We start from the raw sequence: 25,408 nt of genomic DNA, 5'->3' as shown, positions 1-25,408 counted from the left end.
GTATCTTTATTCAGTATTTTTTTTAAGTCTGTTTCATGCAAAAAAGTCCCAAACAAAACAAAACAAAATTCAGCATTAAAATTATGCCACATCCAAATCTTAAGATTGAAATATTTCTAAATTCAGGGAATTCTAGATATTCACTGTGAAAAATAAGTGTAGCCAATTCCATTTTGTAGGGGTTTTTAATAAAGGGCAAGAAAACCCTCATACAATTCTTCAGAGAACAGGGGTACAATCACAGCAGAATGTTTATGGACATATATTATCTGAAATATATTTAAGAGGAAAATAGTTAAAACTCAGTTCTACAGAATTTATCACATGAATACAAAATCATATATTTTGTTGATCCCCATTCTCCATTAATTCTGGCTCTGTGTCATTAAATATCTGGCTATTTTCTTTTGTAGGGATGTTACTATTGCTATATGTTATATATAGCAACAGTACCTATAATTCCATCAGGGAATTAGCACTGCATTATATTAAACCTGTCCAAACAAGTAGCTCAAAAGCTGTTTGTGTTCCAGGGAATTCATATTTTAGAATGGGGTGTGGAAAGGAAAAAAAATAACAGTTATGCTGTCGGGCCCAGCTAGTTCCTCTAACCAGCTGAGGGAAAAATGGCGAATACTTAACAATCCTCACACCCTAAATTAATATCCTAATGAACTGGTGTTTATTAAAAGCCTCTTGATATATTTCTCTCTTATTAAAAATTCCTACCAAATACAAGTGCTTTTGGATGTTTAAGGAAAGTCTTCAACATAGAAAATTCTAAAAGGAAAGAGAAAGGAATTTTCATCTCTCTATCTCTGGGTTGAAAAAGTTTGAGAGAAGGAGGTGATTTGGTATTGTTCTGAGTCAGTTTGCTCTGGCCAAGGAAATGACGAGAAGGAAACTACTTCCCCATCTCAGGAACCATGTGGTGTTCCAAGATAAAGCAAGCACTTACTAATTTGAGTCCACAAGCAGGAAATGTGATACATCCATTTCCTTTCAGGCAAACAACACTGTTCCGTGGCAGCACAAAAGCTTTACTTCTAGTGCAAAATCTCAAACCTTCAGAAAACTGTTGCTCCTCTGTGGACATTCCATTCTATATTTGCTATTTGGATGTTATGGATAGAAACAGCACAAACCCTCCAAATGATAGCACATTGCCATCAAAATTTTGGGGTAAGGATTTTTTTTTTCTAGAATATTGTTAAAGTACATATTGATATTTTTTGGTGATTGCCTTAAAAATACCTCTAGATACTTTCAAGTCTCATATTGGATGTAAAAATAATGAATAGATTTTGTATGTCTTACAGTGAAAAGATTGTCTTTCAGATGTTTCTTCGACAAAGTTTTATCATGTCTTTAAACTAATCAAGACAGCAGGAGGTGCCAGGGCAGAATTGATTGTTTCATAAAGTTCATTACTGAAGTCAGTTGAAAAGGTGTCTATTGACTTCAGTATGTTTCAGATCAGGTTGACATTCTCAACCGCTTAATGGATGTACCTACACAGCAGACATGATCTGTTTCATCTTCTAATGAAAAAGAGATAACAAAAACTAAACATGTTGCAACCTTTGGAATAAAGCCTTATTCCTTCAAAATAAAAATTTATTTGTAGTTTGTTGTGGTGCCTCACGACAGGGTTTTCCTTATTTTTTCCTCAATGTATATTTTGATTATTATCTCTTATAACTGTTTTCTTTTGTCCAAATCTGGGAATGGTTCATTAACTAAACTATATAGTGTGAGGTGGAAGTATATGTTATATCGACATTCATTCAAGGTAATTAGATTAATTGATTTGATCCTAAAGGATTCTCTGCATCTGCTCTGGAAAATCTTTCCCTCCAAAAAGCTCTATTGCTTGCTATGTTTGATATTAACATGTATTAGCAATTAGCATTAGAGTGAATCATATGATCTGGTTTTGTCTATTATATTATTGCTATTGATGATGATCCCTCCAAGAATCTGAACACTATTTAAAACCAAAAATAATATGCATTATCAAAATGGGACTTTGGTTGCATAGAAGTGCCCCAGGAAAAGATTGGGAAAAAAAAAGACAAGAGGATGGAAAGAGGTTCTTTTTTTTTTTCTTAGCATAAGGAACAAGAATCTGCTGAATGCCATCTATGCTTCCTGCAGTGACACATGTATTTTCCTGCTGAGAGACCATGAGTAACTCACTAAATTTTTGTGTCTTGGGCTAAAGATTAGGGCAATGATACTTGACATCTTTGATAAATACTTACAGATTAACTGAAGAAAAATTACAGTTATTACTGTTTCACAACCTCTTATTGTCTAGAGGTTGTCTGCTGGACTCTGAAGAACAACAGTCAATTTTGTGAAGTGAAGACAGATGTAATTCTAAAATGGCTCTTTCAGAACAAAAATTTGCTGCATTTCACAACACCAAGCAGGACACACAAGAGCTGTCTTATTGCTGAAAGGGCCAGCAGCTCCTTTCATTATCACTGCCCATCTGGCTTGCCAGGGACTGACATTGTATCCAGCCCTGATCACATCATTTTTGCTTTGACAGTAGATGAACCTCAGAGCTTGGGTTTTTGTGAGGAGCTTGCATGATCCTTTGAAGGGAAGATGCCTCTTAGATTTTTCTTATTTTTCTGATAGATTTTAGAAGAGTGAATAGCGTTTCCTCTTCCTTTCCTGTAGGTATATGGTACATGGTAGATGAGGAAGGGTCACTGTATAGCCTCTGTCAGAGGACAATGGAGACAACTGACAAAAGCTCACTGTGTGGAGACTTCACTTAAAATTATAGAAGTGTATTTTCTGACATCCTGGAAATACATGAATTGACTTAAAATAAAACTACACATAATAGATATAAATAAAATTTGGCTCTTTATTAAATGAGAATGCAGTACTTGAAACATTGATTTTTTAGGACTTGGCTTACAGGCTATTTTCTAAGACACCCAGCATGTAGTGAGTGTTACTACCTTACCAAGATGCAGATATGTGACTTCTCAGCGTCTTCCATGGACTCAGTTGAAGTATAAACTCCAACATGTGTGCAAAATTTGATGTGAGGGATTTGTAAGAAAAAATATCAGTGCTGTAAAAACAGAAAAAGCAACTATTCATAATGACATTTAATCTCTTACAGTTTTGTAAATCATCTATTGTCCAACAGCTAATTCCCTGTGCTGGAAAATAAACAGGCATCCTGTTTTCTAAAGCTGTCTAATTTCCAGTGGTATCTTCACACAATAGCATCTTAAAAGTGACTAAGAATTTTAGAACAATGAACAAACTAAACTGTCCTCTGCTTATTTATGTGTTACCACACATAAGTCTTTTTACAATTGTTCCAGGCTAATGGAAGTGTGCATGAATAAAGCTATGTAGATAAAACTGAGATATAAACACCTCTATATAAGTCATTTTGTCTGAGTTGTCTAAGTAGTATAGACCCTCTCTCTATACTCATCTACAGACCTTAACAAACGCTAATATTAAAAAATAATTAGTACTTTTTTTTTTCGCAAGCTGTGTATGCAATCAGTGATAGAGTGGAGAGCTGTAGATCTCGCAGGAATTAGCTGTAGATCTTGCAGGAATTCTTCTTTGAATTCATACATCACCATCATCAATCTTTAGTATTTTTGGAATGCTAAATTATGCAGCGGAGGAAAACAGAAGAAGCAAAAGAATAGTTTTCCTGGCCTATAATCAATTCTGCTTGGAAAAAAAATTAAAAAAGAATATTAAACTCCTTTTCTGGTTTAAGTTCATGAGTTTTATGATAGAACTCCTGGCCCTGTCAGCAAATATCCTCTGTGTAACATGTCATAAGCACAAAATCGGAATCCTGATTCTCATTTTGCTAGAGCTGTTCCCTACTACAGATGTTATGTGAAGTCTTTGTAGATATACATGCCTGTTCCAGATAAGTTGTCTGAGCTACTGCAAGGTTGCAGGAGTTCATTTCTTTCAGGTGTCGGCTTTTGTGAAGCTATATAACTGCTGGTCACTCTCCTTTCAGTATGTACTTCCATAGTATGGTACTTTGGGAGATGTAAGAAGAGAAGCACTTAAAGCCAGTCTCTTCTGAACTTCATCGCTGTTGATATCACATGGAACTGTAGACAGAGAGTCTGGATTGTAATTTTTATTGCTAGTTTCAAAACAAGGTTTAACAATAACTGAGTGAGAAATTAAGATTTGATACCCATTCATCAACTAATAATCTCACTTTTTACTGTTTTAATATAGTCTTTATTGAGTTCTTCTTGATTTATAAGGTAACAGTAGGAGAAAAGATGTTTCCATTTATACCAGGAGTGCATTTCTTGTAGTTCCTAAAAGCATTTTCAGTTGCACACAAGTGAATACAGTAAATGTCTTCAAGACAATCCTGTTTCTTCAGTGTAAACAGTAATATAATTTTAGATCAGGAAATTCATATTAAATGGTAAATTTGATCAATATGAAAGCAGCAGAGAGAAAAAGTGTAAGCAGATTTTAATCAACACAAATTTAGATCCCCAGATACCACCTAAGGAGTCTTTCTGCTGTGCCTTTTGCAATCGGACATGTCTATCTCGTATTGGCCTCATTAGCCACCAGCGTGCTTGTAACAAATGTGGATAGAGCCTTCCTAAATCTTCGTTTGGAAAGCCTAGCCATGAGATCCCCAGACTATCCTTCAGCCTAGTTTTACTCAGGTGCCTATTTAAAAATGCAATATTAGAATTTAATACCTTAAAAACATTGAGAACAATTTTTCTTTTCTTGAATCAGAATTCCGGGTGTTATTTGTTTGGTGTGCAGAAATAATGCCATATATCAGCTGGCTTCCAGCATTTGAAGATTGCAAACTGGTTGGCACATACTATAAGCATTATCATTTGGATTTATAAGCTACAAAGGCACCTGTGTTTTTAAATATGTCAATTTTTGCCTTGTCCCTCCCTCAACACACTGGTCTTCTCCTCATTAAAATGTGTCTGTTTGTTTGAAAGAAGTCAGACTGCATAGAGTGCTCGAAATGATAGTCATTATGGACGAGCATATTCTAATGTCTGATATTGTGTTTAGCATGTTACTGGTGTAGCAATAATCATGGTTAAGGACTTTGTGTCATTCTCTTTATGAACTGGAATAATACTTGTGAACAGCAGCACTGATTCAACCAGCAACACAGCTGAGAGACACTGCAAAGCCCAACCTAGACAGCAATGGGACCAGATTTCTCTTCTGGGATCCTTCATGGGTGGTGGTCATGGAAGAGTAGAAGCACAAGCAACAGATCCAGTCTGGTTCTTTGCAAGTGACAAAAGTAGCATTTGTGCTGGCCTGTGTGGTGACCAGATTAAGCATGTTGGCTTACACTCCGATGTCTGTGTCAGCACATTTCCATCATAGCCACTGCATGGTCTCTCCTCATTCCCTTTACTTCTGTTCATACACTTTGTACCCTTACCATTCGAATTTTAGCAGCAATAAATAAAGACTCTAGGAGCTGCCTCAGCTGTCCTGCTGGAAATGAGGACACAGAAAGACTACAATTTGGAGTCAGCTGTGGAGCACTTGACAGCAGATGTGGCAGTGGTAGTTTCTACCAGGCCACTTCTCTTCGTAGAAGTTTGATGACTGGAAAAGACCAGTGTCTTCATACCTGAGTTCCCCAGAGGGCCTTTAACCTGGTAGACCCGGCATTGCTAATAACTCAGAGGACTTCATTAAGCTGAAGGTGCAATTCCTTTGCTGGTAGAAAGGAGGAAGTGAAGGTGTGACATTAAACAGTTATAGATGCTTTACACCACTGGAGATTTTTTCTTAGTAGAGAAAACCTTCAGAGTTGAAGTGGAAAACAGAGAGAAGAAAACACAACAAAATTAGAGTTTTGGACTGAGGTGATCTATCAACCCCATGGATGTATTTTCTGAATTGCTATTTTTCTTCTCTTCCATTACATTTTCTCCCTTTTCAAATTTTCACTCTAGTGTGCGTTTACTTCCTAGTGTTTTAATTCATGAAAATGAGACAAAAAAATAGAGTAAGGTGATTGCAGACACTGCATCAACTGGACTTTTTATTTGCAGTTGGCCATTTTTTGGTCAATTGTCTGTTATCTGGAAAATCCCAGTGATTTTAGAAGTGAAATACTTGGCAGCATATCACACATCATAAGGAGCTTATAGAACAAGGAATAAATGTCTTTGCCTTTCTGCAGAGTCTTTAGGTTAGATCACTGATGCCTGCAAAAGTTTGGAAATGGGATGTGAACAAGTGAGCTTCTTGCTTTTGAAATTGTTCTGCTAAAGTCAGACAACTTCAGACTCTACAAGCTCCTGTTGTTGGAAGCAGCCCCAGTGGGAGAGCAGAGAGGGGGAAGAGGAAAAATTCTTTTTTCCGACCTCATAATGCAGTACTGTCCTGGTGTTTTAGAGAATAATTCCTTCCAGTCCTTATCCGAAATAATGGGACACTCCAAAATAACAGGTATTCTTCAGAAAACAAAACCTAAAATGATGATAGAGCCTTTTAGAATGCAAATATGAGTATTGCCATAACAGAAAACACCACACTGTATTTTTTATGACTAAGTAAGCAGTTCTCCATTCATACAGACTACTAGGGATAATTAGTGAATATTGCATTTCAGTGATAACTGACATTTCCAATTTTTAATTTCTTTAACCTAATTGCCTTTTAGCATTTAGTTAAAACATTATACAAACAACAGAGAAAATTACCCAATAAAAATAAAAACTAAAAGCAAGCTGAATTCATCAATATGTGGCGAATGAGAGGGAAAGGAGCAGAATGGTCGAAGCAAGTGTTATCAGAGGAAGGAATGATCCATATTGATTTGGTGAAGACAAACACATCTGAAAGAATGTACCTGAGTTCTTTGGTCAGGAGCCTGTACTAAGACCTTTCCCATGTCACAGATAGCCATATATATATGTAAAATGCAGTCTTCACACTGAATCTGCAGCTCCCCATCAGGCATACACTGACAATATTTACAGCAACAACTTTCCTGATCACATTTCCCAGAGTGCTTTATCATGCAGTACCTTACAAGGCTGCTTAACAATTGAATTTCAGAGTCTGGCTTCTCTCTCATCAGGGACTGATCCACAGCTCAAGACTTACTTGCAACTCAAAGGTTTACCTCGTGGTCTATGATACTAAATGCTTCAAATCATTGAGCAGACATTGAGCAGTCCCCATCATAATGGAGTTCATAAGAGAGCCAATTGTGTGTGAACAAACCTTGCTTCCAACTCCTCACTTATCTTTTCCAAGTGACTACATGGCTCATACTTCCAGATTTGTTATTATAAATTTTCTAGAGTTCTGCTAGTTCTTTATTGCTTACCTAATCTTCCATCTTCTGACTAATATTTTCTCCTTCACTCATTCATGCTGGAGCCTTTAAAAAAGGCAAAATTTATATATCACCAGAGCTACCTTTCCATACCCTTAAGACTTCTAATAAGAAAGAGCAGCTTGTCTTTCATTCACAGACAGGTATATCTACTCATGGAAGAAAAAAACCTTGTTTTGAACTGTGTATAATACAAATGCCCTCATTGATTTGTTCTAGTACCTGTCACTGGCGTGTGAACTTGGGAAACCCCACATAAAAGTAGCCTAACATACAAAAGAATATATAGGAAAGAGAGATGCATTTCCTAGTTTAGTCAGACAGCTCTCAGAATTCGCACCATGAAATGGCCAGGAAAAATGATTGAAAAATATAACTTTGGAGTCTTTCCCCTTGGTCCTTAGACCAGAAGATATTGATCAAAGCAACTAATTAGAGCATTCTTCCTCTAAAATATGTGCAAAATGCTGTCCGTACTAGAAAATCCAATTTGTGTGAATGGCGTGAGTGCATATTATATGGTATGGTGCAGAAAGAAGTAGAGAACTCCTAAGCCTCTTTGTGTCAGTCTGGTATGGACAGACTTGGGGCTGCAGATTTCCCCAGTTCTGTCAAATAACATATCTGCAAGTATACCTGGCTTAGTGGATGTGTAGCCATATTGACTACAGGCAATGGCAAAATAAAGCCTCCTCACACTCCTGCAAGAAACCTGCAAACAGTGTGCACAATTTTGTCGACTTCAGAATGTGTTCAGACTCCTGAGGCAGGGTTTCTAACATGGAGTAAAACACCTTGAGTTTTCCCAAATTCACTGAAAAACTAGAATTGTCTTATTTTCCCATGGTCAACTTGGACTTAGAGCCAGCTGGATTCCCTCAAAAATGTCTGTGGATATTAGCATACTGGAAGGCAGATTTTTAGCTGTTTCCGGAAGAGAAGGTAGACAGTTCCTCCACATTTCAGGTCCCTATTTGAAAACCAGAGTGAACTTCCCTGTGCTGTTTCATAGGAATGTTCTCAAGAGAAAGATGATGAGGCAAAATGTGACATGCAATCAGATAGCAAGATATTTCTGGCTTTGCAAATGCTTCCTGTAAACACATTGAGTTTTTCAAATATATCTGTCTGAGAAGCAGATGCACAACACAGATATAAAATGTGATACATTTAAACAACACTGTGAGAGACAATGAGATCTTTATGGTGATGTTACATCCTTGAAATGTTTCCCTTCTTATTATCAGCTTTAAATCTAGCGTACGTACATGTTCTCCCTCTTGCTCCTCAGTGAAATATCACATAATAGTGAAACATTACATAATAGTGAAACCATATTTCCAGATTACTTAACAAAATACTTAACCTGAGTAACCTTGTTCATATGGATGACTAATAATTGCAATGTATCTGCATGGTGAATTTTCAGGACTATGAAAATTCTATACAGCTCAGCAGAGTTTTTAGGACGGGACCAGTTTTGTTTTTGTTACAAATACTACACATTGGGATCTCAGACAGACCCTGAGAACACAGCACACAGGCAAAATCAAATAATGTCCACGTCATAAAACTCAGCTTCACCTATATAAGAACTGAGACAGACTTTTTTTTTTCTTCACATATTAGAGAGGACTGTAGGATCGTGCATCCTCACAGGCCCAGCAGCATCAGAGTAATTTTGCTGCATGACTTCCAGAGTAATAGAGATTTCCTCTAATGACAATTGCTTTTTTTTCCACTTCAGATGGAGACATATAAAATGCCATAGATAATATAAAAAACTATGTTACTTCTCAAGTGAACAAGTAGACAGAAGCTGATTTAAGTATTCCACATAATTTGGACAATGATCATGGTAGTCAGAAGACTGCTGAGGCAAGTGAGACCCACATATGCCACCTTTCCTCTGCCTGAACCTGCTAAGATCTCTGCAAGGAAGACATAACTATCCTATCTACCAGGTCAAGGTCACCAAAAGATCTTCTACTTTCCACTTACCTTGCACTGACTTGGGATGTGCCACAAGGCAGCAGCAGAGCAGCCTGGGCCAGTGACTCAAACAGGACACAGCTGTCAAACAAGTAGTGGTAATAGAGAGAGCAATGGCAACAAGGGTGTAGGTTGCACTGAAGGAAGATAAAAGATAGCATGTGATGGTGAGGCATTAGTAATGACAGCAGATGTGTTTGAACATCAGCCCTTCAGTGGGACTGATCTTCCTCCTCTTAGCTTCAGGAGAATCAGAACCATGTTTCTGTTCCCCCTCAGCTGTGTTTGAGAAGAGCTGATTTGTATGCAGCTCTTCAGTTGGACTTCTTATGCATGTCACAATACTGTTTGCTGAAGCTGTTTGCTGGAGCTGTTTGCTGTGTCCCTGTGCTTGATTACCTTCTGGTATTGCTACAGAGAGCCTGAAGCAGCCAGGCAAGAGATGCTCACTGCACGTTCTAGTGCTACTTATGCTGGTACCAAACTATTGTAGGAAGCCAGCACTTCCTCAGTGGTCCATCAAGGACAGGAGTCAAGGTCATGTGTCAAATCCAAACATACTCTGCCCATGTTAATTTCTACAGGAGACAGAACGGTGCCTTAGCCTTACACCGTGTTTTATTTTTCAGCTAGATTTTGCAGGTACCATTTTGTATCAACTACTAAACTACCATTATTTAGTATAAATCCTACATAAAAATTTATCAGATAAATCATATTCTGTCTTCTGAAGGGCCAGAATTATCAAAATATCCCAGATTAAATATGACTATGCCTATTTTTCTATCAGTTAAGTAAAAGATTTTATGAGCACATTAAAGTTTTCACTTCCATTACTGAAGCAGAGAGGATTATGTCAATAATCAGACCCTACATTTAGGAAGTTAATATGTAAATACATTCCAAGATCTTATTGCAGGCCTGTCAGAGAGATAAAAGTGATATTAATGATGAACTTTTTTTCATTGCCTTTATTCTGGCAAGCCAAAGAAAAGAATATTACTGGGTTGGATGAAAGCAACAAACTATGTCATGAATAGATCAGTCTTATTTTTGCACTCTGCCTATTCAGAGCATGATTTCTTCCTTGTATATAAATTATTCTTTTAAAGTGAGTCTCTCATCCTCAGGCTGCGTTTTGTTGCATCCTAATTAATGCTTTCCTGCTTTCCCCACCCCCCCATACAACCATTGATTGTCAAATACTTCACCATCTTTTGCAGGGAGGACACAAATCTGAGTTAGTACAAGGAAGAGGCAAAGTTTCTTCAGAGTATTATTTAAATATTAAACAACCATACAGCATGCACACATTTTAACAATTACTACTACTGTAGTGACTGATTATATGGTGCTGCTTGTCGTCACATGAGCTGCCAGAAGCATCGTTCTTTATCTACCAAATACAGAAATCTGGTCCTTAGGAAACAAAGTATATTTCTTCTTCCAAGCACCACACCAGTGAATGTGTTGGCATGTGTCACATAGTAAAAGCATCTTAGTGCTGTGCTTTCTCCCCAAGACCAATGTCCTGTAGCTGCAGGCTCAACTGCTGGAGCCTAACAGCATTCATATTCACATGTGCTAGTCTCAGCATATTGCGGGTGCAATGGTTCTGACTTAGTTCTTCTTGTAGACCTTGTTGAAGGAGAATGCTACATATTTATACACAATGTCCCATTTTACTATTGTAATTTGTTTATCCAGAAGTTAAGAGTTTGTAATATTTGTTAAAATCTTAGTAAGCCAAATGAGGGCCTGGGAGTGGTACCGTCTCCCTTATACAGAAGATGGAATGAGATGTCCAAAATCAAAAAAGAAGAGCACAAAGTCAAATCGAGACTCAAGACTGAACATTTTTTATTAGTAAGATTATCTTCATTTCATAACCCTATCCTTTTTCCTGGGGAAAAAAAAATAAAAAGAAAATCAGAAGAAAATACTATCAATAACAGTTATTACAGACAATGTAATTTTCCTCTGCTTTTCAAGGTAGAAGCTTCACTTCCTATAGAAGCTTTAACCACAGTTACTTATTCATATTTTGAAACCTATTTTATTGTACTCAAGTTTACACCAAGCAGTCCTAAATTATTCTCCTAAAATAATTTATTCCCTTCTACTTGAAGAGTTAGAAAAGAGACTAATGTGAATTTGATTTTCATATGTTGAAATTTGGACAATAGTAATTTAAGATTTATCTGTTAAATTACCCCAACCAAAAGTCCATCAACAATACAAAAATATACAACATTGTAATAAAATAACATCTAGGAAATTTTCAGCAAAATAAAAGGGGGAGAAAAAAATAGTCGATTCAGTGTAATGCATAAACTCCTCTGGGCTCTAAGAAATGTTTGCTGAGGAAAACAGCCATGGCAATTTCTGCTTTTCACCAGAGGGCTCTGACTTGTCTCTCTGGCATCTTATATTCATAGGACAATTAATTGTTTTAGACATTTGAGTTCACAATCCAGCATCTTAACACATGCGTTTGACATGTTTGACCATTTAACTGACATCTGTTAATTTTAAATCTTTCACTTTCAAAAAACTGTGTTATATTGATACCATCTCTCTGTCATCCAGGGTAATGGAAGAATGAATCAACCAAGCAGACGTGGCTTCTGTGGAAAGTGCATGAGTTATGTAGGCAGAGTATAAATAAAGAAGCAAGCCATTGATGGCTCTGTTACTTGAAAATTGTAGGAATCTATAGGCAAGCAGGGCCTGGCCCAGCCTGGTGCAAATATAGCCTCTCTGACAACACTGGCTCATGTGGGATAACCCACTTCATACTGAGTCTCTAGCCTGGATCATCTGTCCTGTGTCAACAAGAGTTGACTAATACTCCAGATCAGTGATTATCTCACTTAGAAATTATGCCAGCATTTATCAGCTCATGGTTGCACAGATTCTTATGACTACTACTTAATTAGGTCTCCTAACCCACACCAAAATAGATATTAATAGACATATTTGGTACAAGAGAAATCTCCTGAACATCAAACTGATTGATGGTCACCCAGGAAGTACTGGGACAATGAAAGATAAATTTCTGAACTTTAGGTAACTAATTGAACAGTGCAGTACTACCACATATGAGCATACTTCTGTATTCTCAAAATGCTCACTACTGTACCCATTCCCAGAGGAAGACAAATATAACAGGAGATTTTTTTGCATTACTAGATGTAGCTCAGATATTACTGCAGTGACAAAAACACAGATCACTCTTCCTGCTCCTTGAATACTTGTTTATGGGATACTTTAGAACAGTTTTCAGCAAAGTTCACAAACAACTCTTCTTTCCATTCTTCAGCTTCGTACAGCTTTTTAAATTTCCACCTGAAGATGTGTCTGGGTCAGGCACAGACAACAGAATTACTGTGGAGGGACTGAGGATGATTTCAATACATTCCTTACCCCACAGTCTTCCCAGTAACCTCAAATCCTTATGCTTTGTTCTAACCCTGGATGACTTCTGTTTTCTTAAATGTAGCATATGTACTTTGATATTTCTTCCTTAATTTTAGGAATTTTAGGAAATCCTGCTTAATTTTAAGATTTCACTCCAGTCACTCATGCTCTGTTCATACATGAAATTATTTATTCTCAGGTGTAAAATATTTTTATCAATAAAGTAATAACTATAATGTCATATTGCACTGTGGTAAATTGTGATTTAGTGTTTGATTTAGGTTCATGCAGAGGCCTTATAGCTTAGTTCTGGGTTTGTGAGGTAGGTAAGAATGCCTTGCCAGTGGATATTTTGCTGCACTTGGGGAAAAGATAAGAATTCTTTTACTACCCTTATAATGCATTAGGATTCATAATGAAACAATATGGTATCAGAGTTTCTTTTTCTGTCTGCCTCAAGAAATCTTTGCTTTTTGCCATATAGTTTTGCCAAAGGTATTAAATTGAACATGCTGACATGTCTATCTTCGATGTTTCCTTCTGGTTGCTACAATTACTCTTTATTTATCATTCCAGTAAAAGCCAACCACCAGTAATATGAAGGAAACATCATTAACTCTGAGTTGGTTTTTGGGATATTGAGATGGTATATTCCATTCTTCTGGCTTTTTATCACAATGAATTATGGTGTTACTAAACAAAGCAAATGTACTCTGCTGCAGGGAGATCATTCTGGACATTGCTGTAGATGGCAGGAAATATGATTTTAAAAACAGACTTAGCCTCGTGCTCCTTCATGAGCACATAAAGCCACAAACTACTACTTTCTGCCACTTTGCAGAAACCCTCAAAACTACAAGCTTTACTTCTCTAAGCTTCTGAACACTTTTTCTGTGCCTCAGTCTACCTTACTTTCAAAACCTCAGCAAAATGCTAGTCTTAAGTGTTTATGGCAATCCACTTCGGAATTTTTCTTATTTTTGAGGCACTATGAACGTCTCTGCAATCTTACATTGGAATGTTTCTTGCTAGCTTTTTCTGACACCCTATTTTACTAGAATGAAGGCGGTTTCTACACTGTTTAGATTTCCAGCATCAATTTCCAGCAGAGGGCAATCTTGTTCCTAGGTAGGTTGCTTGTTCGTGACGTTAACCCTCTGATTAACAGCCGGCCCCTCCGCATTTAAAACGTACAGTTAATCCAAAAGCATGGACTGCTTTTTTTTTTTAACTTGTCATTTAATTAATAATCTTTCATATTTTTCATATTTGAAGCCTATTAGCTTACCGATCAATGAAAGTATTAGAAACTGCACAAAATGACGTTAGTATGGACCTTGAGTTTTCATCTGTTCTACCTTCTTTTTTCAAGACAGAATTGACTATATTTCAACTCTTTACTGATGTTGCTTTTTGAAATCTTTTATGGAGGTAGATGCACTACATACCTGGACTATCTATTCTAGTTCTTACCCATCCTTATATATAAAAACTTATTTTTTTTAATTTCCTTTGTTGTGTTTTAAACCCAGTACTTATTTTATTATCTGCTTTGGACACAAAACACAACAGTTTAAGTATTAGCTGAAGTGGGAGAATTTCTCTCTCTTGCTGCAGAAAAGAATCTTGCAGTAGCACGGGCTGAATAAAACATCCCTTTAGCAAGCTGTGTCTGAACGCAGAGCTCTAATATTTCTGGCAGCATAACTGTCTCACTTATTTTGTTTATTAGTTCTCATGTCCTGCACAGTCTGCTTTTCTTTCAGCTATTTTTCCCCAACAGATTCTGTTTTCCAGATGCCCCCATCCCCACTGGTTCATTTTCTGGACATCACAACTTCCTGAACCACCTTGTGCAGTAGCCTGTCACTCTAAGTTGTCTCTCAAAAGTAATGTGTGAAGTTTCTTGAACTTTTGTCATGACTAAGATCACAGCTGGTTGATATTATGCAGCAACTGATTCACCCACCAAACTGAATCATGGACTGCCTACAAATGATTAATGAAAGGCTGTTTTTCTAACACAATTAGTGACAATTGGGAAGATAGTAATGTCAACGCTTTTCATATACCGAGAAATTGCTTTTTTGAACTCAGCATGACAACATCAGTTGGCTACTGATACTAGCCCCAAATTTAAACCATTTTTTTGGAGTTCATAGAAATGGCATAAAATTTCAAGTAGTTCAAATCACTTCAAACCGTCTGTGGTGCGGATAAGTGGTGTCTCTTTCAGGTAGGGTAAATTTCCTTTCCAAACTGGCTGCCTGGGATGCATGAGGAGCAATAGCTGCAGCCTGTAAAGCTTAGAGATGTGCATTTACTATTTTTGGGGAATTCTTTCAGTGCAGGTAGCTCGGTGTGCAGCTGCAGAGCAAGATGGAGGTTGAGTTCTGGGGGCAGGAGCCTGAGCCCAAGGTGAGAGGCCGTGAAATGCCGACTCTTTGCATAACAAAGAACCTGGGCCCCTGTGGCCCAGCCAGGTGACTGGACACCCAGAGACTCAGCAGGAGCCGACAACCCCCAGACTTTCCTGCCCTGAGACTGTAAGGGTATAAAAGCCCAGGGGTTCTTTTGTTTAGGGTCCCTCCTTGGAGACACACAGCTCCAGCTGTTATTTTGTTATTTAGTTATTGTGCCATGATTAAATTATTATAAGGATCTAGATGTCTGAGATTCTTCTATGGGAAAGCTGGTGTCGAGCCGGTAAGGAAATTGGGGGGGGGGGGGGGGGAAGCGTGTAGCTGCAAAGGGGCCTCGGTCCCAGCTCAGGTGGTACAAGTGTGACTGCCAGAATGACTGCTGCATGGTCAGACAGGGAAGTTTCCTTAACACTATAGCTGTTAGGAAGATGCTACGAGTTTTTTGAAACTTTGATGGACCCTGGCTGCTCCTATCTTATTTTGCACAAAACAGACTGTGTTATTAACATCCCCTGATGTCTTACCTGAACCTCACTTGAAACCTGAGATACTGAGATTCCTGTAAAGTAGTGTCTGAACCATTATTACTATCAGGTTAGCAGATTTGTCATTTGTAAATGCAGTTCATGCTTTAATGCACTAGCTGGTGCTCTATGCTAAGTTGTGCAGTGTTCAGGTATGAATTTCCATACTTGTTTGTATGGTTTTTATACCTGCTTTTGTCACTGAGCTTTCATGTTTGGAAAAATTCATTTGGGGAAAAAGCAGCTGAGATGATTTTTTCATGTTTGAGATGAAATCCTCTACTGGTTGTCAAGGCTTTTCAGCTTTGGGTCAAGGCAACAGGAAGGCATGTGTGCAAATGTGTGTGCATGTAGGGAGAGGAATGCTTACTAACTTTTGAGTCACTGGTATATGACATCACACAAAAGAAAGAGAACTCAAAAGAAATGTAAGAAGGAAAGAAATAAAATGGAAATAAATTTACAATTCTAAAATTTTGATTGAAAATATAAAAATTGCTCTTTTCCACTATATATCGTGGTGATACGTTCTGATACTTCACATTGCTAACACAGATAAAATCAGTGAGCTTGTATGTTCTACACAGAAGCTTACTGGAGCCCCCATGGAATAAAGTTTTCATGTCAGATACACAATGTCTAGTTCTAGTTTTGGGCTGGAGGAAAAAAAGAAAAGTAGGAAAATTACTCTCAGATGTTCAAGTAAATGAACAGAACCTTGCCATAATGTAATATGACTAAAACATCTCTATAGCAAGCTGTGTTAGAATGCTTAACAATGCCATTCTTGACTGACAAGCTACCTTACCACTTCTAATAATTTTAAAATAAAACTACCGTGGGTTTAGGAATGGCGCTCCCCAGTTTAATGTCCCACTCCTGCCTGAGACTCTCCCAAATCAGATGCCACTTGCTTGCTCCCCCTCCTTTTCTTTCTCCTTCCTGCTCCAGGGATGGAGCTGAGAATTGGAGGCACAAAAATGTAAGAATTATGGGTTGAGATAAGAACAATTAACTGGAAACAGAAATGAGATAAGAGAACAAGAGTAACAGTGAGAGTCCTTTCCTTCCACTCCACCCGCTCCCCAGCAATTTTGTAATGGTATAGAATAACAACCTAGACACAACCACATGGCTCCAGGCTCCACCCCCCCTCACAGCTACTGCAGAAAAATTAGCTCTGTTCTGAATGAAACCAGGACAACTAGTTAATTATTTTCTTTGAATAAAACAATAAAAATAAAAACTTACATCTCCAAAATATAAAGAAGATTGCAATATTTGAAAGTCAAGTGCTAGAAATCAAATCAGATGTGTAGGTATCACATCGCCCTATGGGTGTTTTCTGACATCTTATGCTTAGCAATAGCATGAGCAGAATGGATGCTTGGAAAGCTGACTGGTTCTTTATTAGCTTTATTAGCTAATATTGGCAAAAATGCTGTTCAAATTTGTCATATGTGCACAGCCTGACAAAAAAGGCTTTTCCATTTCCCTTTCCTTTGCATTTGGTACTTTGTCCTCTGTTCCTCTGACCCACCCTGGTTGTTTCTCTGAGATACTCTCATTTAAACTGCTACTTACATGGTTTTGAAAGGTAGTACTATCCTTTCATACACTTGGCCAGCTGTAAAGTTTTCAAATGTATATATTTGTAAGCATGGGAGGAGGAAGACCCTATGCCCACCCTAACTTTACACCTTGGAAAACTTATCATAAGGGGATAAGAAACAGGCAAGTCAAAAGGATTTCCTGAGTTCAAGGAATATCCAGTTCATTGTAGCCAGAGCTGAGGGCAAGAGGAGATTCCTTAGGAAAATGTATCCCCAGTGCAAATGTGTTTTGAAATCAAAGCGGTGGCTTGCTATCTGATGTGGTTCATACACCTGAAAGGAAAATGAAACTCTCATAGAAGTAAGAGATTGACGTAGTATGTCTGCAAGCAACCTGAAACCCTACATGATAGAAGCAAGATACTCCATCACAAAAAGCAAATAAAGATTTTGGGTATTTCAGGAACTGAAAGTCTAGGTAGGGACTGTGTTGCTGTTTTTTGGTGAGGTATACCCCAAAGTGAGGAATAATATAACATAGCCCACTTCTGAGAAGACTTAAAGATTAGTATGGGCCCTCTTCAGTTGGTCTTGCTTCAGATGCCCAGGCTAGATGGGAAGAACTTGCTTCATATCAAGTGCTGGGAAAAACATCTTATCAGCCAGTCTATCATCTTTACTAATAACATGTCTAAATTCCTCCTGTGTGGATTCTATAGAGTATTAAGCACTTGCTAGAGGTTATTAATTTGATAGCATACAAGCTATCACTTCAAACATATAGTTCATGGAAAGTTATGAAATCTTTAAAGAAAACTGAAACAACCAAGGAAAAGCTTTGTACAAACCTGTAGCACTGCATTTGTTTAACACTGCATGCAAAAATGAGAGAGGAGGGAACAGAGAGTCTCCAGAAGGAATTGCCTAATAGGGATAGATATTGGGCTGACAAACTTGTTGACTTGATGTTCTGGGGTTAATATTCAGATGTTATTGGTGTTACTGTGGGTTCTGAATTTCAACTTTTCTTGCATAGTCACATTAGGAGCACTGTAGACAGAAAGGTAAGGTAGCTAAGGTACCCAGTTTCTTTCTTTCCTTATCCTTTCATTTCTGGCTTTGTACCCAAAGTTGATAAAAGCCTTTGTCCTTCACCTCAGCTGATGTTAGAGGTGAGAGTGGAGAATTGACTGAGGTAGAGTACCAAATCTTTTCAGTTATGACATAATCAAATAAAGCAGGCAATGTGAGCAGCCTGAGAAACATACAGATCAAAACATATTTAGAGGACTAGCACCTGGGTAGTCTTTGTTACTGACAGTATCCCTACCTTATCCCCAAATCTTTTGTTTTATTCTTTTCCTTAAAAGCAGAGCACAGAATGACATGCAGAACTCCCAAGAAACTGTAAGATGTTAAAGACCTCTTGGGGGACACTGTGTCAGTATCACGCTGACTCTCCTGAAAGGCTGGTTCTGCTCTGGCACTGCCCAGATTAAGAAAGAGAAAAACAACTCAGGGCTCCCATCAAAATCCCAGGTGCAGCAAGTCCCACTCTGCATTTGATCTTTTTCTCTGTTTGATAGTATTTTCTCCAATGTACCTCAGGGCTGTGATTGCTGGACATTTTAAAGAGTAAATCAATGGGCATGGATTTACAACTCTTCAATGCAAGTTTTTAGAACTGAACTACATTTCAGTAAAACTCATCCTCTGCAGGGAGTGAGCAAAGAGCAAGTTTGGCCTATTAGTGTGACCCATGGTTCCAACTGAAGTCAGTGAGATTTTGGAAAGAGAAAAAAATTAAATGTCTGTAACCATTGGGTCTAGTGATATTTCTATAATAAGAATCAAAAGGATTAAATGTAGGTCCAAATAGAAAAAACAAGCATTTGGTGTCCTATATGGCAACCACAATAGTCAGTGTAAACTGAGTTTCATGAGGAAATAATTTTATCCTCTATTTTGACATTCATATATAGAGATAGAAAAATAAAAGAACTAAAGAAGTAAAAGAAAATGAAGCCGTTATCCAAAGGGATAATTGTCTGTGCTGTACCTTCAGCACAGGAGAACAGCACGTGGGCAGGACTGAAGAGCTGCACTCAATACTTTTGTCAATTCCCTCATCTGCTTTTAACAGTGTGAAACTCTGGTTTGATTGTGCAGGTGGTGAAAATTATGGCTAGAGGGATGCAGGGACAAATCCTCACCATGGTGCATGGCAACCCCAGAGCCAGGTACACTTTTGTGGCTTGCTGTGCTTCTGGTTATGCTTGAGGCTGCTGAGCCCTGCAGAGATCCCCTTCACCAGCTGAGAGTCCAAAGAGTTGCAGGGATATCGGTGGCAGCACAGAGACCTGTGTCTGGGGGATTCCTTGGCAGCCTTGAATATAATAACCTAACTAGCATTCGAGCTGAAGTGCAAAAGAAATCAGCATAAGAAAGGATTAGTTCTTGCTCCACTTTCCCATAGCCACACAGGGGGAGCAGTAGGGGTACTCAGTGCATGGGAAACACTGTCTTCAGGAATCCTGGGATTTATTCAGCTAGAGGTCACCAAGTCCTGGCTCTCCTTTCTCACCTTTGGGAATATGAGTAGGAACTTGCAGTAACAGAATATATTAAATCCATTAAAATGTCATAATAAGCTATTCCTGACCAAAAGGGGCACAGTAAGTCCTACTGTGCCTCTTAAGACATTTTATAAAGGGCAGATTCACATTGAGTTTGGGAGAGGAAGGCTACTTATGGTGATGGAGCTCTGATCTGCAGCCAAGAGTTGCACTGCAGGAGGCTGCCTGTGGGTTCTTGCAAAAAGCAGACGGGGCAATGGCCCTTTGCCTTTAGTGTGCCTGGTAAAGAGTTTCATAGTTATAAAATTGAGGGCTTAAAGCAAAATTACATTTTTGGATCAAGTCTGATCCATGTCTGAATGAAAGCACAACAAAGTGTTCCTGAGAGGGAGAAGTTCTCTGCAACAATATCCAATGTGTTATCCTTGCCAGTATTTATTTGAAAAGAATAACGGTTATAAGACTACCTGAAAGAAGAGTTTACAAGCAAGGAACAGTAGGATTGTATAGCCTTCCAAGGATGAATCACACCACTAGCAATTTTTCACTGAAGGAAGAAAAGTAAGAAGATAGATAAGGAAGATGGTAATGACTACTTCTTAAAGTACAGTTAACCGATAATCATTTACATCTCCCCTGTTGGAAACAAAGGAAATATTTCTTTCCCTGCTCCTGCAGTGACGTGTCCTAAGTTTAAGGCTAACTTAAACAAAGGAATATGTTCCCAGATGCCAATACTGGGGTGCCTCTGTCTTCAAGTCAGTCCTGCTGGCCCTGCCTGGCACCTGTGCTCCTCTCTGCATTGTGCTGACTGCTCTTCATGGACATCCCTCAGGCCACTAACTCTCTTCACCTCTTCAGCAGCTGCTTTAGCCACGTCACGCAACTCAGATTCACTGTCATTATTTTCAGTATTGGGAATTACTATTTGCACATTAGTATAAATTCAGGGGAACCTTTAACAGCTGCTACCTTGCAAGAAAATTCTGAACCTAGTCTCATCTTGCCTTGTTCGGGCTCTAATGCCTGCATTCCAGTCCTGGAGTTACTACCTTCTCTTATGGTGATCAGCCAGGCACAGTGTCATCTGGCCTCTGCTTGGATATGCTGAAGGAGTTACTCACCTTTCTCTATCCAATGAATATATTTTCCTTTTTAACAGAAGTGCTTCACAAACCTAATAGTACAGCATGGACAGAACAAACATGTTTCAAGTTGTCCCATGAATGTTTTTTTGCTTATTCCATCTTTGCTCCACCATTTGTCAACACAGTGTTCCTTCTTGTTTGAGATCCAAGCCCTTCTTGAATTTTAAGGGGATCTATAAAAGTTTTGCATTCATTTTAGGCCTTATCCAGGATTACAAATATATCTCTGAACTTTTTAGACTAGCAATAAACTGGTGCTCAGTTGCAAACTAAATGAAGTTTTCTGAAGTAACTGTCTTCTTCTTAGAAAAATACAAGGAAAAATCAAATTCCTCCATCCTGGGAAACCACATGGGAGAGAAAAAAATCCTAGCCAGGGGGGTTTTATTGTTGCTGTTGTTGTTGTTTTTGTTTTCAGATCCCTTAATCCTTGAAAACATTTCTAAAAGACCTAGAAATTTACTTTTCTGAATGGCAGATTAATACATCTTTAAATTGGGCATTGCGGGTAGGAAATATTCAAGAGACTTAGTATTACAAATGGTTATCTCTGACCATAATAATTTAGGATATAATCATTTACATTAATTATCATGAGGATTTAAACTATTCGTTACTCAGCAATAAAAGACTAGGAAGTGTTCTCATTTTGTAATAAATACAGGACTTACTCCACTAAGAACATGACAGAAGGCACATCACTGTTTTAATAGGTGAATTTGTGAACATATATACATAGAACATAAACATCTATAAACAGAAGGACAAGTCTGCATAAATCCACACCTCCTATTGCCCACAGAAACAAATACTTGGCAGTTTTATAACACACTTTGGAGCTGGTGGGTGGCTGATTCTGGGAAAGGCTAAAGACTTTCCTTTCCTTGGTACAGAAACTGATATTAAATGTAGTGTTATTTTATGGGTGTTGTTGAATTATGCAAATGAAACAAGCAAGCAAACGAACCAAAAAACACATACACAAACCCCCACAAAACACCAAAATACTGTATAGTAAGAGCACTCTGAACTGCTGTGTTTGTGTTGTGAGGTTCATGCATTAGATACAGAGGTCTAAGGGCTTGTTCATCTTTTAAGGAGGCTGTCATTTTCTATTCATTTTCTTTCAGGAATATCCTTCAGAGTTTACGAAGTAACTTTGATGTTCATTTTTGCTGTATTTCAGATGAGATAGTAATAGCCTTCACAGTGTCCATGGTGATTGGACTGGTGATTGGAGGGATCATCTGGGCACTGTTCTCTTGCTTGTCCCGTCGCAGAGCTAGCGCCCACATTTCCCAAGGGAGCCCCTCAGCTTTCAGCCGTCGGTCCAGACCCTCCTCCCATGGCCACACTACTGGCAGGACTGGATTTTACCGCAATAGCAGCTGTGAACGTCGGAGCAACCTGAGCCTGGCCAGCCTCACCTTCCAGCGGCAAGCCTCCTTGGAACAGGCCAACTCTTTCCCCAGGAAGTCGAGCTTTCGTGCATCCACCTTCCACCCTTTTCTGCAGTGTCCTCCTCTCCCTGTGGAGACAAACAGTCAGCTGATCACCCTCACTCCCACAAATACCACCTCAACGCTTGTCGGAAGCACCACAAACAGCTTAAGTCGACCTGAATTCCACTGGTCTAACAACAGCCTCCGCATCTGCCACTCCACACAAACCCCACCTCCTGCCTATGAAACCATCATAAAAGCTTTCCCAGAATCCTGAGCTATGTCCTTGTTGCAAACACACCTGTGCATTTTAGGAGGAACCTCAATTATCTCAAGAATTTTTTGTGTATGATGAAGATGTCTGAGAAGTCTCCAGCTGCAGTTGCAGACAGGACGGACCTGTCAAGAGGCGGGTAGCAGTGATTTCTTGGATCACAACATCCCACTGTCTGAGAGACCACTTGTCTTTGCACTGCTGGCTTTAATTTACTGCTCTGCTGTACGCTTGCATATTTATAGTGTTGTATCTTTAATTGCAGCCATTGTCTCTTTATTTTAGAGGGGAAAATGCTGCTGCATAAAAGCTAGATCATTTCTTGAAGAAACAGATAATGTTAGGGATTACTGATACACAGTATATCAATGCAAATTTCACTAGTCTTTTTTTTTTTTAAGAAGTTCTAGTTTCACATTTTCCCAAAGATGTTACATTTTCAGAGAACACCGCCTGTTACCCACCTTCTTCCAATAACCCCAGAAAAGGTTCTGTCTGAGGAACCTTAGATCCTGTCTGTGATTATAGGCACCCTGTTCTGCTGATTCTAAGTGAGCTGAAAAGACTCCATGTTAGAGCTACTTCTGTAAAATTCCCCACAATGTGGGAAAAATTAGTGAAGTATATGAAGCTTCACATAGAAAGAAGTTTTGAACAACATATTAAATACATGATAACAATTACAAAGAATTCTCTGCCTGCAGCCAGCAGAACAGGTAGTTCCGTTTTAATACCCAATGAGGCTGTATGGGCAGAACTGCTTGTTTCATTTTTCTAGTTCTGGTTATCCAGATAAGCGGCATGAATGACAACTATTTTTTAATTAAGTTTCCTGACTTCCTATGGGATTACTCATTTCCTTATTTCAAATTGTTTTTCTCAAATTGTACCAATGTTTAATTGTTTCTGGCAAATTATTCACTGAAATCTTGTCTTTCATTAAAGCAAGATTTCAGACATCTATGGTTGAATACTGGGATTATATAATGAATTGGAATATGAAGATAAAGATGAAGTATTTAGTTAAGGGTTGCATATATTCTTGACTTTTATATGTGTATCATGTCAAGCTAACCCCTGGCTTAGTAGAGACTAATTGCATTGATGTGACAGAACATTCAGGATTTGAAAATAGAACAGAAAAATGGGACCTGAAGTAGGTCTTGTTGTATCAGTTTCCTGTTAAATATTTCATGTTCAAATGAAGAGTAAAGAATTTCCGCAAGTAGAGGAACAGTCCTACTTGTCACTTACAGATATGCCAGTTGTTTCTAAAAGGCCTGGGCAACTACCATCCACAGGACTTCTGATTCTGATGGGGCTTTTGTAGAAAGAACAAGTTCTCATCTGTCTTCTGGGAGGGGTAAAGATTCATCAGCTTTTAAGAATGGGCAAAATGCATTAAATCTTACTTTTCAGGCTTTTGGAGACTGGCAGTGCGTATCCCTTTGCTGAGCTCAGCATCCTTCAGGAAGCACTGGAATTGATTTCTGAAGTGCAGTATTCCAACCCAATATCGAACCATTTGCAAATAATACTAGAAACATTGAGCTTACAAGCAATATTTATCATAAAAAATATTCCTCATTGTAAAGGCAAATTATTTTGCATGTATTTACTGACTAGCTTTCATTGTTTTATTTTTAGTGTGCAACATTTTCCCTTCTGGAGAGATATATGTCATTGCTAGAGGAAGAATCATTTACAGAGTTTACGGAGCATTTCACTGCAGACACTGTGGGTTCTAGCACATCAAGGACTTACTGATCAGACTGTAAAACTGCATTTGGCTGAGAGAGGCTACAGACTTAAAATAATAGTCCTCTAGAGAAAAAAGATTGTGTTATTTCATTCTTTTTTTTTTTTTCATTTAGAGGTTTTCTGAGTCTGGTGAACTTCATCGCATGCACAAGTATGTTCATGGTGTCCTTGCTACAGAATAGGTGATACCACCTATTCTGAACTGCCTATGAAAAGTAGAATTCCAGCCTGCTCCCTTTGCTTATTGGGTTTGATGGACTATGGAAGATACAACTTGGCCTTCCAGGTGCGTATCCGGTGTGTACCCAGCTGGCCAAAACTGCTTGTTCCTTGAGAGTGAAATAATTTTGGATAAGTAAATTCTTACTTCTGAATTGTAAGTGCACATTTCATTACAGTAGAACTTTCCACAGCATATTATTACTCGTATTACACTGTATTTAGTAAACAATGTAGAAAGGGAAGCTTAAATGTACTGTATTTCTTTTCCTCCTGAAATCTGTACCCAATATCAAAGCATTTTTGTGTGCCCTGAATTAGGGAGTTTAAAAACACAGATTCTTTGGTGCATAATCAGTCTGATTGTCAGATGCCTAAAACTTGTTTTCACAACATCTGAAATGAATGTTTTACAAGCATTCTGGAAGCTCCAGAATGTGAAATAAAGTTAGATGCTATAACCTCAAGCCCATGTTTTTTTCTTAAATATGTTGACTTGCATAAAATATCCTTTAAAGGGGAGAGTATTATTTTTAATTATGCCAGCTGATACAGTTAGAAGTGTGAATGAGGACTTGGTCCTTCCTCTGTTTCTGTGGGGAAACACTCCAAAACTGAAGATGTTATTTGAAGTCAGATTTAGAATTTGCCATATGAGAACACCTTCAAAGGATTACAAGTGAGAATGTCTC

At 38.3% G+C, this 25,408-nt stretch overlaps 1 protein-coding gene across 1 annotated transcript; it reads left to right on the top strand.

The window, feature by feature from the left end:
* The first annotated feature begins 1,011 nt into the window (after nucleotides 1–1,011).
* MYCT1 (MYC target 1) lies at nucleotides 1,012–25,176 on the top strand. The gene is made up of 2 exons (XM_027634228.1): nucleotides 1,012–1,182; nucleotides 22,207–25,176. The coding sequence occupies exons 1-2, from the start codon at nucleotides 1,125–1,127 to the stop codon at nucleotides 22,737–22,739; spliced, it is 591 nt and encodes a 196-aa protein (XP_027490029.1). The 5' UTR covers nucleotides 1,012–1,124; the 3' UTR covers nucleotides 22,740–25,176.
* The last annotated feature ends 232 nt before the right edge of the window (nucleotides 25,177–25,408 follow it).

This window comes from Corapipo altera, unplaced genomic scaffold, assembly GCF_003945725.1.
Source record: "Corapipo altera isolate COAL_440 unplaced genomic scaffold, ASM394572v1 2b, whole genome shotgun sequence".
NCBI classification, from domain to species: Eukaryota; Metazoa; Chordata; class Aves; order Passeriformes; family Pipridae; genus Corapipo; species Corapipo altera.
The sequence above is the reverse complement of the archived record's forward strand: the minus strand, read 5'-3'. Positions and strand labels throughout refer to the sequence as shown.

Excerpts from the sequence above, each read along its gene's own strand:
- MYCT1 (XM_027634228.1), top strand. The coding sequence starts at position 1,125 with ATGGATAGAAACAGCACAAACCCTCCAAATGATAGCACATTGCCATCA. Across the intron at positions 1,183-22,206 it reads ATTGCCATCAAAATTTTGGG|ATGAGATAGTAATAGCCTTC; the intron begins GTAAGGATTTTT and ends GCTGTATTTCAG.